The following is a 13,545-nucleotide window of genomic DNA, read 5'->3' as shown; positions in this document are numbered from 1 at the left end:
TCTATCTATAGGGATTTATCCCTAATCTAGTGAAAGTGAAAACTATATTTAAGTAAATTTTTCTTCAGTATAGATATAGTAGTTTGGAGCACCAAACTCACTTCGGCCTCGTCAAAATTTTAGCCAAGTGTGGCGGCCATCTTTGTTTTTGTATTTAAGTACAAATTCACCGATTTTGAAATTCGATCTTGAAATTTCTACACGAAAATAATAAAGTAACTTCTCTTATCACTTCAGGGACTCTTATATGTAACTTAAATCGGGGTGCAGTCCTCAAAAGACGTTTCTAATAAACTGATTAGAAACTGTTTATATAAATTTTTTTTTGTTGCTACAGCGAAACTCACAAATGCAAAGCCTTAATATCTATGCTAAGAAAAAAATAAATCTAGGTATTTCTGTACTACGACTGACAAATATGAACGTTTTTTCCTCAAAATAACATAATAATATACTATATGAAACTAACTTCTATATTTTCTACGCGTTGTGAGTGCTTTTCAACAGTAGTTTGTTTGTTGTTTCTGTACATATTTTTCCAAAAAATATTACTTTTTTCAAACCTATCGGAAGAAAGACGGACTCTTAATATCAGTGTTTGTAAGGTTGTGAGTTATTATTATTTTATTTCATTTCATAAGTATCATTCGTTCGTATTCATAAGTATCATTTATGAAAGAACTAAATTAACAAACAAAGTTAGAATTTGATTTTTAGTAAATCAAATTTAGTGTCTAATAAAATAATTCACCGTGACCCGCGGAGAACCGCGCTTTTCAGAAGAAAGGGTTGCTCAATTGTATTTTATTGCCAATTCTTATAGGACAATTTTGTATTTGTAAAGTCCTATTTACATGAAACCCACTTAAAGGTCATTAAAGCCGTAACAAAAAGAGCATGTACCGATGAATTAAAAGCATTGTCGGACGGACGTGCAGGGGCAACCCCAGGGGCGTGGAGTGGTCGTTTCCGGTGTTGCAATTACAATTAAATGATTGGCCACTGATTGGAAAATCAACTTCCTAATCAGTGTGACCCTGGCAAGCAGGTTACATTAATAACCTATGAAATTTTAGAAACGGGAGACAACAAGTTCAATATTGATATCTGGCTTTTCAACTCGTTTATACTGATTAATGTAGATTAGAAATTCAATTTAAATCAGTTTTTACCGGTTTGATATATGCAATAATAATAAAAAACCCCCTGAAATTTTATCGAAATAATTACTAAACTTTTTAAGCTATAAGCTAAACTAAGCGATTGCGTATAATGTTGGGGCCAAGTTTTGAAGCTCATTTTTTAATGTTTTCTGCATTTACAGTCCGATAATTTACTAGAACACATATAATATTATTGAAGTGAAACTTCTATTAGAATCGTTGTGATTTCAAACCGAATGCAACGGAAAAAGCGACAGTAAAAGGAGACAGAAACATATATTCATAGGATTTAACGTGGGAGAAAATGAGATAGCAGGCATTATACAGCCTCTCTTTACTGCCGCTTTTTCATTTGATCGAATTTCAAACTTTCGATGTTTTAGTTTTTGCCAAATTAAAAATTTATACTAAACTTATAAATTAAAATTTATCATTAAAATATACTGTTTTAAAAGAACACACACATTCAGATAATGGAAAATGATTAACTTGTATATGATTAATAATCAAAAAAAAGTTTTTGAAGGTTTCACTTCTACCATGTGTGAATTGCACATATGTTTTTTATTATATTATAATATTTATAACTATACAGTAACAGAAAAACGAGTATTTTTTTAGCATGATCGACCCCATGGCTTAGTGGCTAGCGCAAACATATAACGGTTTCCAAACGCAGCAAAACATTACGCAGTTTGTGAGCACAGAATGCTAAATGCAAAAATAATTTAGTAGATGTATTTAGTATGAAATTAACAGAGAATATTTTTAGTGTCAATGTCTGATACACTGACAATCAATTCTTGACATTGATAGTGGCAGCGACAGCTAACAGCTCTTGCGGGCTGCGGCTGGCAAGTTTTGTTGGCCAAGGCCGAGTTGTAAATTGTGAACCAAATCCATTGTTTATTAATTGTTATTATTACAAAGTAATCAGTATCTAAAGAAAACTTTTATCTCATAGTTCAAGGTTTCATTAACGATTACCCGAGAGTAATCTGCCCCCCATATTGCGAGATTTTAATGTTGTTACTTATGTTTTGAGTGAACGTGGAGTAGAAACTTATTACTTTGAAATTCATATTGAAATTTAAAAATGATTTCAATTAATAGTGGAGATTCTAATTTAAATAATGCTTTACACGGCTGGCTTCAGCTCGACAAGGTTTGTGATTTTTTATGTGGATACCTAAATGGTGCGAATTTTTAAACTTGTATATCAGATTTTATATATCTAATAATATATAACTATTTTAGAATTCTATTACACGCCACGAAGTTCTTGAAGATATAGAGTATTGCAGATGGGATAAATTAAAGAAAACAATGTTAAGTAGACAGAAATTTGGCACAGCTGGACTTCGTGGAAGAATGGGTGCTGGTTACATGTGCATGAATGATGTAGTTGTGTTACAAACAGCGCAGGTAAAGCATATGAATATTATTTTCTATACAGTACAGTAACAGCTAAAAACATAGGTTTACTTAATGGTATTTAAGTATTATATTTAAGATTGATGTATAAATTGAAAATGAAATAAACAATTGTATTTTGATGTTAGCTATGTCGATAGTTTACAAGTTGTTGGCGACTCATAAATAGAAATATAAATATATTATAAGTTAGGTTTGAAAATTGTAACTCTATAAATAGAAATTAAGTGCGAGTGTTAAGAGTTATAAGTTAGACAAAATATGTATACAGATTTAAGTGAGAAATATGGTTCAGTTATGAATGTAAATATATTAAATAAATAAATAGAATACTTCGCCGAATAAAAGGGTCACAGCTCTCGACGCGGTATACCGGCGCAAATGTATGTAAGCGTAGCTCTCGTCGCGGTATACTTGCGTAGTACTTAAGCTCGGCGCGGGCGAGTCTCGGGGCAGTCGCGGTTCAGACTTGACACGGTGCACACGCGCAGTCTCGGTTCAGACGTGACACGGTGCAGACGCGCGTAGAGACTCGGGCTCTTTCCTCTATCCCGTGACAACGAGCTGTGATCCACGAATAATCGGCGAAGCAATAAACAAGAACAAGGCGCAGTTTCACTTCAAGACAACATCTACAATTACGCACTAGCAGGGGTGCGTGGGTCGAGGCGGTACCAGCGTTACGTCAAGCCGTCTTGACAAACGAGTACGTAGTCAAACCCCACCGGTATACAAAGCCGCACCGAGGTTACTTAGGTTACCGCACGGGTGTTATCAAACGAACACGATTAAACGTACTATACCGTGCGGGCCTTAGTATATCTGCGAGTGTCGTGGTGGGTGATTGGCTAACCAACCAATAGTGGTCCTTCGAGCCGGATCCTGCAACGGTTGTCATCAAGAAGTGAATATTGCGAGAAGAAAATGCCAGTCACAAGATCACAGAACGGGATGCAGCGAGGAGAATCGACGTTGACTGTTACCTCCGCCACTGGGTCCGAAGTTCAGACCACAGGCGAAGAGAAAAAGATCGAGCAGTCCACGTCGACGAGCGCAGCCAGCCAATCAGAGCAAGCATTGACTCTGACACCAGCGGGTTATACCCGGCGGGCCGCATCGAGAACCGTATCAAAAGCCAGCTCAAGAAGACTAGCCGAGGCCAGAGAAGAGTTGGCTCGCTGCGAACTGCGGGAAGCGCAGGCAGCAGCACGCCTGGCCAGATTACGATTAGAAGCAGAAACGGAAGAGGAAGACTCCGTTATAGAAAACGTCAACGATGACCATGAAGAAAAGGTAGCAAACTGGATGCGCTCATCGGAACAAAAGCCAGAAGAAATAGAAACAAAGAGCGACATTCGAGCAATAGCCGAAGCAATAAAGGAAGTCATGACGAACCATGTAATGCCGCAACCGAAATACATTCAAGAGCTGCCAATATTTGAAGGGGACAGCTCCGAATGGACAGCGTTCAGGGTCGTATACGAAGATACATCTCCCATGTTCTCGGATATTCAGAACATGGCGCGGCTGCGTAAGGCGATTAAAGGCACGGCGAGAGAGAGTATTAAGAGCCTCTTGTACTCAGAAGCAAAGCCGGAAGAAGTTATTAACGCTTTACGCCGAAGATTTGGTAGACCCGACGCATTGGTGTTAGCCGAACTTGAGAAATTAAAAGCGCTTCACAGAACTACGGAAAATCCCAGCGACATATGTGTTTTCGCAAGCCAAATAAACAACAGTGTGGCCGCCATAAAAGGATTGAAGAAACCGCAATACCTGTACTCACCGGAAATCATGAAAATTATCATAGAGAAGATGCCTGCGATTCTGAGGTTTAGATGGTACGACTACACGGCTGCGAGGGGAGAGGAATCGTTCTCAGATATTCAAACAATAAGCGACTTCCTCAATTTAGAAGCGGATAAATGCGGCGCATTCGCAGTGCTCGAAGACAGCAAAATGGTACGACCGAGCGCAACGATAAAAAGACCGGTGAAACAGGCTACTTTTAATATTGCTGAAAAGAGTAGACCAGAAGAAATCAAGTGCCCAGTTTGTGAATGCAACCATAAGCTCAAAGACTGCCAAAGATTTCTAAATGCGGCAGTCAACGATAGATGGGAAACGGTTAAGAGGCTTAAGGTTTGCTTCAAGTGCCTCGTTGGAAAGCATCGGAAAGAAACATGCCAAAGACCACCGTGCAAGTTATGTCGAAGATGGCATCACAGCTTCTTACATGTGACATCGGAGAGCGAACAATGTCATGAAGACGCAGCGACCGAGACAGCAACGGTCAATACGATTAGTACTCCGAAGGCTATTTTAAAGATGCTTAAGGTGGAGATCTACGGACCGACTCGGAGCAAACAAGTACTGGCGCTGCTAGATGAAGGCTCAACGGTGACACTGCTCGACGAAAATGTGGCTGCTAGCATCGGTATTAAGGGTCCTCGCGAAACCTTAAATATAGAAACTATCGGCGGCGGGCAAATGAAAAGTCACGACTCAATGATTGTAGACATCAAAGTAAAAGGGATAAGACAATGCGAGAAGAGCACACTTAAGCGGGCAAGGACTATCAAAGAGCTGAAATTAACCCCACAACTCATCGATAAAACCCGACTTAAGAAGTGTCAGCACTTGCGGGGTTTACTGCAAGACGTGTGCTACAAAGCTGAGGCGCCGAAGCTGCTCATTGGCCAAGACAATTGGGAACATATTGTCTCATTACAAATACGACGCGGAAAGCCAGGGCAGCCGGTGGCGTCAAGAACAAAGTTAGGATGGGTTATCCATGGCTACGATAGCAATGGCGTGTCTCCGATGAATTATGTGAACACATGTGCACACGCAAGCGTCGTCGACGACGAAATAAATCAGCCAGTGAGAGAACACTTTAATATTAAGTCTTTAGGAGTTCAGCCGAAGAAGCCGTCAACGAATATAGAACAGCAAGCACTAGAGATATTGAAAAGAAATAGTCAACAATTGGAAGATGACAGATCCGAGGTCGAACTATTGTGGAAAAGGAAAGACGTACAACTTCCAAACAATTTCTCAGCGGCCTTCAACAGATTTCAAGGAATAGAAAAAGATCTGCGTGAGGACGCTAAGTTTAAAAATGAATATAGCACGCAAATAGATCTGTTGAAAAGCAACTACGCTGAAGAAGTAACAGCCGACAGCACATCGAACAAAAAGTGGTACTTGCCTCACTTCTCAGTGAAGAAACAGCTAAGAATTGTCTTCGATGGTGCAGCCAATCACAACAGAGTCAGCCTCAACGACATTCTGTTGTGCGGACCGGACTTCAGGACCGGTCTACAGTCAATATTACGAGTGTCACTGCGAGTACGTCAAGAACTCGTATCGATAGCGGCCGATAAAAAAGAAATGTTACCGCGAGTGAATATATGTGAAGAAGACAGAAATAGTCTCAGGTTCCTTTGGCGAAAAGACAAGAAAGCGCTAGTGAAAGATAACAGAATGTTATCAGTGATTTTAGAAGCTGCGTCACCTTGTGCCACGATTTATATAAAAAACAAAAATGCAAAGGCCTTCGTACATAAATATCCAGAAGCAGCGCAAGCAATAGAGCAATATCGCTATATGGATGACTATTTGCAAAGTTTTCACTATGTCGACGATAACCAACGAGTTATACAGCCAGTGAACTTGATCCACATGAAAGCGCACTTTGAGTTACGAGGATGGCCGTCGAACGAAAGAGTGATCGTTGAAGACGAAACCGAAGCTCTGAAAAGCTACCTAGAGTATATTGGTAGAATAAAAGATAATCGGCTGCCGCGATGTGTGTCACTATTCTGCACTGAGGGGGAGCTGCATACTGTCACAGACGCGAGTGAGACAGCGTATGCAGCCGCAACTGGAGGTAATGGAAAATACCTCGTTGATGCCAAGTCGAGAGTAAAGTCTCGGAAATCAATATCTAGGCTGAGACTTGAACTACAGGCAACCTTGTTGGAAACAGAACAAGTAGACAATTCTACACCAATCACGAACCTAGCTGACAATTCGAAAAGGGAGGCGCTAAAACCAAACTACATTCTCAATGGACGATCCAGTGGAGCTACGCGCATACTACATTTTCCTGATGCAAAGCTGGTGGGCAGAAAAGTTTTGAAGTCCGTCCAACGACTCTCTGATCACTTTTGGAAGAGATTGCTACGGGAGTACTTGCCCAAACTACTACCCAGGAAAACGACTAGACTACAGAAAGGCGAGCAGCTGCAACCAGGCGACGTGGTTTTTATCGTAAAACGAACGCTACCACGATGCACTTGGCCGAGGGGAATCATCGAAACTACATACCCCGGGCCCGACGGAATAACCAAAATCGTGGACGTCGCAACCAAAGGGGGAGTGTTACGAAGACCATCGTCGAGGATCCTGATCTTGGTGCCTGCGGAGTCGCCGTGCAGGAACGACGGTGCTTCGCACGAGGGGGAGAATGTTGGCGACTCATAAATAGAAATATAAATATATTATAAGTTAGGTTTGAAAATTGTAACTCTATAAATAGAAATTAAGTGCGAGTGTTAAGAGTTATAAGTTAGACAAAATATGTATACAGATTTAAGTGAGAAATATGGTTCAGTTATGAATGTAAATATATTAAATAAATAAATAGAATACTTCGCCGAATAAAAGGGTCACAGCTCTCGACGCGGTATACCGGCGCAAATGTATGTAAGCGTAGCTCTCGTCGCGGTATACTTGCGTAGTACTTAAGCTCGGCGCGGGCGAGTCTCGGGGCAGTCGCGGTTCAGACTTGACACGGTGCACACGCGCAGTCTCGGTTCAGACGTGACACGGTGCAGACGCGCGTAGAGACTCGGGCTCTTTCCTCTATCCCGTGACAACGAGCTGTGATCCACGAATAATCGGCGAAGCAATAAACAAGAACAAGGCGCAGTTTCACTTCAAGACAACATCTACAATTACGCACTAGCAGGGGTGCGTGGGTCGAGGCGGTACCAGCGTTACGTCAAGCCGTCTTGACAAACGAGTACGTAGTCAAACCCCACCGGTATACAAAGCCGCACCGAGGTTACTTAGGTTACCGCACGGGTGTTATCAAACGAACACGATTAAACGTACTATACCGTGCGGGCCTTAGTATATCTGCGAGTGTCGTGGTGGGTGATTGGCTAACCAACCAATACAAGTATTGCATATAAATATTTAAAACAAATACACACATGATTGATTTTTGCTTAAATTTAATATTGACTCATGAAACTCATGAAAAGTCAATAGTACACTGAACATTTTATTTGTCAATTTCAGGGACTATGTTCTTACGTCCAAAAAGTTTGTCCTCAAAGTCAATTACGCAATGGTATTGTGGTTGGATTTGATGGGAGATATAATAGCAAAAGGTATTTTTATTTTTCTTAAATTTTTGTCAAATTATTATATTGCTAAACTAAGCATGTGATAAGGGATCCCTAAAAATAAATGTATAAGACATTGGATAATAAAAAAATACAACAAAAATAAGATACTATAAATAAAACATATTTTAGGTTTGCAGAATTAACAGCAAAAGTATTTATTTCATCATCAATACCAGTGCATCTATTTTCATTAGTTTGTCCCACACCTCTGGTTTCTTTCGCAACCATCCTCTATGGTGCTGCTGCAGGAGTTATGGTAACAGCATCCCATAATCCGAAAGAGGACAATGGGTACAAAGTTTACTGGGGCAATGGGTCTCAAGTGATTTCCCCACATGATGACAGTATTTTGGATGAAATTTTAAATTGTCTAGAGTGAGTAGTTCATTTTAATGCATACTTGTAATAAATGTTGGTCCAATTTATGATAATATCTCAGGTATTAACTGTTTTGTATTTCTCGTAAATTGTATCCAACAATACATTTTGTTTTTCCATAAAATATAAATAATAAAAATTACCTTATAAATAATTGGCTTTATTTACTTTGAATTTTGTTTGGCAAGTTTAATTCTTAGCAGATAATTCTAGGATCCCAGATGATCATTGGAATATTGATGAGCTGAAAAATAATGAAATGGTCAAGAACTGTCAGGAGGAAGTCACCACTAAGTACATGGATTATATTCAAAGTAGTCTTCATAATGATGTACTGGAACAGAATAAACGGGCTAAAATATCTACTGTGTATAGTGCAATGCATGGAGTCGGATATGAGTTTATCTTGAAGGCTTTTGAGGCTGCTAATCTAAAGGTAGATTCTATTGACAAGAATAATTTTTCTTATATTTAATAAAGAATATCACTGATTAAAATACTAAGTTTTCTAGTAATACAACCTCACATTTATTCGGCTTTGACATGTTCAGGTCCCCCTAAGTGTAAAAGAGCAACAAGATCCCAACCCTGACTTTCCGACTGTGGTCTTCCCAAACCCTGAAGAAAAAGAATGCCTTGAGATGAGTAAAGCTTTAGCAGAAGAAAATGGGGTTCAACTGGTACTAGTGAATGATCCCGATGCAGATAGACTGGCAGTGGCTGAATATAATATTGAGTGAGGGCCCAAGTTACTTCATTCTATTAATCCAAATTCATGTTTTTTTGGGCAAAAACTTCTAGCAATTTTGACTGTCTAATATTCCTATATCATTTTAGTACAAAATCATGGAAAGTTTTCTCTGGCAATGAAATGGGCTCTCTTCTGGGATGGTGGTTATTGAAACAGCATTTAATCCGAGCTGAATCTGATGAATCCGGTGCCTGTGAGCCGGTGTACCTGTTGGCCAGTTTTGTCAGTTCAAAGATGTTGGCAGCTATTTCAAGGGGCAAAGGCCTTTTTGTCGAGACCCTCACTGGATTTAAATGGATGGGTGAGAAATTTTCATTATGTGGAACCGGAACAGGTATACACTAAAGTATTTCCGAACCAATTTGACTTAAGGTCCAACAAAAAAAGTGCGTACCATTTCTTAAAAAGCCGGTAACGCACTCGCGAGCCCTCTGGCATTGAGTGTGCATGGGCGGCGGTATCACTGAACATCAGATGAGCCTCCTGCCCTTAAAGTTTACCTGTTCTATAAAAAAAAACAGGATTTCTGGTCTAATATTGATGTTTATCATTCATGCTAAATTCTCAAATGCACTTTATAAATTTGAATTTTTATTCATATTAGGCCATACGCTTTCTTCTGACAAACTAGCAATATTAACATTTAAAAAATAATGCTTAATTATATTAAATCCCAGGCAACGCGACATTACTATTGAAGAAGGAAGGGAAAGTACCAATATTCGCCTTCGAAGAGGCCATTGGGTACATGTGCAGTCCCAGTGTCCCAGACAAGGATGGGGTTTCGGCTGCCGTTCAGGTACACATTCTTTCATCAATACTAATTATCGTTTTGTATATTTATTTACACAAGGTTTGGTAAAAATAAGCAAGTTAGCTAAGCTGTATAAATTTCCAGGAGTTTCCAGGCTTCAAACTTAGACTTTAGAATATGATTCGATTCCAGGTGGCATCGCTGGCGTCTCACCTCTACTCTCAGGGTTCAAGTCTTCAAAATCAACTACAAGTGTTGTACCGTGACTTCGGCTATCACGTCTCGTACAACGGGTACTTTCTTATCAACGAAGCGACCGTCGTACAGAAGATATTTCATCGGATTAGGAATTTCCATGGAAAAGGACTTGTGAGTTATTCTAAGTTTTAACTATTACATTGTATTAAAACGATGCTGAAAGTAGAAAAAGCTGTAACGGACTCAGAAATATGTCCGCTTGATTTCTTTTTTTTTTAACGAACGAATCTATAAAATACTTATCTTAGTGTGGTTTTATTTTTAAATGTTTTTTTTATAAATATTTTATACAACTGTTACATAAAATTCGTTCATCCCATTTATAAGATATGCGTAGAATTAATATTCTTTTTGTAATTACAAATATTATACAGATACCGGCAAACTTCTCGAGCACTAAACAAGAGAGAGGGGGAAAAATTGACTATTTTTTTTCTGTAGAATACTTTTTTACGTGGATAAAAATAGTTTTAATTTTTGTAGATTGTTAGTGTATGTCAGATATTATTGTAAATTGTTAAATATAAAATCTACTACTTTCAAAAATTTAAATGAAAACCGGCCAAGTGCGATTTAATTTACTGGATGCTTTACTGTGTACTTAAGAGTCAAAGGAATGTGGTTTCAGCGCGGGAAAAACGTTAACAGATCAGTAGACGTTTTTCCCGCGCTGAGACCAAACCAATCACGTGATCGACACGTCAGTCCCCCCCACCCCTCCTACTGAAACCTAAAAACCGCTTTTGCGCAGGCAAGGACATTTAATTTAAATGTTTGCCGGTATCTGTCTTGATTTTAATAAATTTGACTTTCTCTTTCAGTATCCAAAAACAGTGGGCCCGTGCGAAGTGGTGTTCGTTAATGATTTTACGGCCGGAGTGAAGATTCCCGAAGAAAGCGACACAGAAGGAGAAGCGAGTGAGTTCAAGTTTTGAGACCTTCATTAAAAAAACTGTCTATACTCTGATTTTTAATTCCGTAGAATTCTGATAGCTTTCATTTTTTTGACATGTCAGAGATTACATACATCTTATTTGTAATTGAATGTATTCATTATATTAATTGAGATGCTCCATATTAAAGTTAGAATTTGTCAGCGTTGCCAGCTAAGGAATAAAATAAAATTATCAAAGTTAATTCGATATATTATTGTTTGTGATATTGAAATATTTGTTATATTTGTATTAGGTCATTTGAGTGAGTAAATATTACATTATACGTAACATTTTTTTTATTGGGGTCAATTTTGTTTTCTTTTTCGGTGGAAAAGTTTTTTAGTAGCAACATTTATGAAATTTCAGAATTCCACGAAATTAAAGATCAGAGTATAATCCTATAACCTTATTCTTTTTGAAGTCAGTGATAAATTTTCTAACCATTTAGTGCTAAACGGCCCTTGTGAATATTTTGTTCAGAAATGTCGGGCACCGGCCTGGACCAGAAGTACAGCAGCGGGGAAATGATGTCGTTCCGTTGCTCGAACGGGCTGAGCGTAACTCTGCGCACGAGTGGCACCGAGCCCAAGCTCAAGTACTACACGGAACTCGTCTGCCAGGCCGATACCGTTTGGTGAGCTTTTACTTGCTTTTACTGTATTCTTAGGGATCAGAAGCGATAAATATGTATTAAAAAAAGCACTTAAAAACTTAGAAAGTTTTATTTCTTACAAAATGATTTTATTTAAAATAATAGTTATAGTCCCCGGCACGTAAGTTGGCAAGGTTTTGGCGTAGTGGGGGCAAGTTCGCGCATCGTACACTTATTGGAACAAAAAACTGTTCACTTTTATTGATTGTCATTATGGTTATTGCCATCATTTATTTTTAATCTTGTACACAAAACAAAGCGGAGGAATTCGTGACATTTATTAGGTGTTATAAATAAAACATAATATGCATTTTTTAAATAAATAAAAAAATATTATTATTAAAAATTATTTTAATAATAATTTATTATTATTAAAATAATGTAGCGTAATGGCGTAGTGGGGGCGAACGTAATGTAGACGCGGTGCGGGAGGGTCGACTGACGCACCAATAGCGCGCTGTGATCGGCGCTACGTCATACCCCGCGTCCCGCTTGACCTCAAAAGACCTAAAAAACGACTTCTGCGCATCTAACGACTCTTGCCAAGTTACGTGCCGAAAATTATAACACCACTAATAGCCGAAACTAATACATAGAACAACAACTAAACACATCCAAAACGTCCGACACGTCCGAGAGCCAAACGCAGAATACCCCAATCTCGTCGTGGTTCTTGTAACATCCTGCTTCGCGAGGGGGATGCCTAAGCCCGTACGGGGCATGTGCCCCCTTCGGGTGGTGTATTTTTTCACACTCTGCTGATACAGGGCGATACGGGGGCGGGCTATATAGCCCTTGATGGGGGCTGCTTCGCGCGAGGAGGCATTGGCTCGACTCGCTGCGCGCAGCCGTTTACCCCAATCCGCTGTGCCACTCCTTTTTTTAACCTCTCACTCCGTACGGCTTGCTAGGTGGTGTTTATTTTTCTAATAATATTACCATAATAACTAATAACTACTAAATATAAGGTAATAATTTTATTGATATTCGAAAAAAGGCGCTGTCTATGGCTGCTACTCCACTGTCTTAGCATCGCTAATTTATAAATTTGTTAATTTTTGAATTCGAACAAGTCATATTCACGATATTTTCAAGTTCAATGCAAAGATAAAAATCATTGGCACAGCCATGGTTCGAACCTCGCATGAAGGCAGCACGCAGAAGCTGATTTCACTTTTTGACTCGTCTTGAAGATTTACAGTGAGGACTGTTGATTTAAGATTCTATGCTTTCAGCGCTCAAGAGGCGAAAAAAATGGAGCTGGAGGTCATGGTCAAGGAGTTTATCGACGAATTAATTCAGCCCAAAGAAAATGGTCTTATTGGTTAACTTTTACTGTATTTAAAAAAACATTCCGTTATCTGAGTTACCGATATTAGCTGTGATAGATGTTCTCTATTCACGAATACTAACATTTGTGATAATATCCAAAGTATATCTTTTGTTACATTTATTAAACAATTATTTAACAAAACTTGTTTTTTTTTAATAATCCTTTTCATTCGTAATACTATTTGATTTATTACTATTAATGGTACTTTATGTACTGCCTTGAGATTTGATTATATTGGTAAGACACAAAGAACACCTGGCGTTTATGTATAATTAAAAAAAAAAGTGCTACTATACATGTCAGAAGTGACTTTGTTAATATTATTACTAAAGTATAATATAGATGATCATGTACCAGTATTTGATCACTCCATGTATTTGTTTATCTATATTCTCACTGTTTACACACTGTATACGTGCTAATGATTTGAGAACTGGCAATAAATGTTTTGACGTTCAAAAGTGTAC

The 13,545-nt window shown here is 38.7% G+C and overlaps 1 protein-coding gene across 1 annotated transcript; it reads left to right on the top strand.

Annotated features, from left to right (window-relative positions):
- The first annotated feature begins 2,004 nt into the window (after nucleotides 1-2,004).
- LOC110999253 (phosphoglucomutase-2) lies at nucleotides 2,005-13,219 on the top strand. Its single transcript, XM_022268223.2, has 12 exons — nucleotides 2,005-2,328; nucleotides 2,421-2,588; nucleotides 7,908-7,999; nucleotides 8,147-8,392; nucleotides 8,609-8,831; nucleotides 8,947-9,131; nucleotides 9,233-9,447; nucleotides 9,824-9,945; nucleotides 10,093-10,269; nucleotides 10,980-11,076; nucleotides 11,574-11,727; nucleotides 12,981-13,219. The coding sequence occupies exons 1-12, from the start codon at nucleotides 2,260-2,262 to the stop codon at nucleotides 13,072-13,074; spliced, it is 1,842 nt and encodes a 613-aa protein (XP_022123915.1). The 5' UTR covers nucleotides 2,005-2,259; the 3' UTR covers nucleotides 13,075-13,219.
- Nucleotides 13,220-13,545: the final 326 nt, after the last annotated feature.

The sequence above is a fragment of the Pieris rapae genome, chromosome 10 (genome assembly GCF_905147795.1).
Source record: "Pieris rapae chromosome 10, ilPieRapa1.1, whole genome shotgun sequence".
Classification (NCBI taxonomy): Eukaryota; Metazoa; Arthropoda; class Insecta; order Lepidoptera; family Pieridae; genus Pieris; species Pieris rapae.
This window is presented reverse-complemented; position numbering and strand designations above follow the sequence as displayed.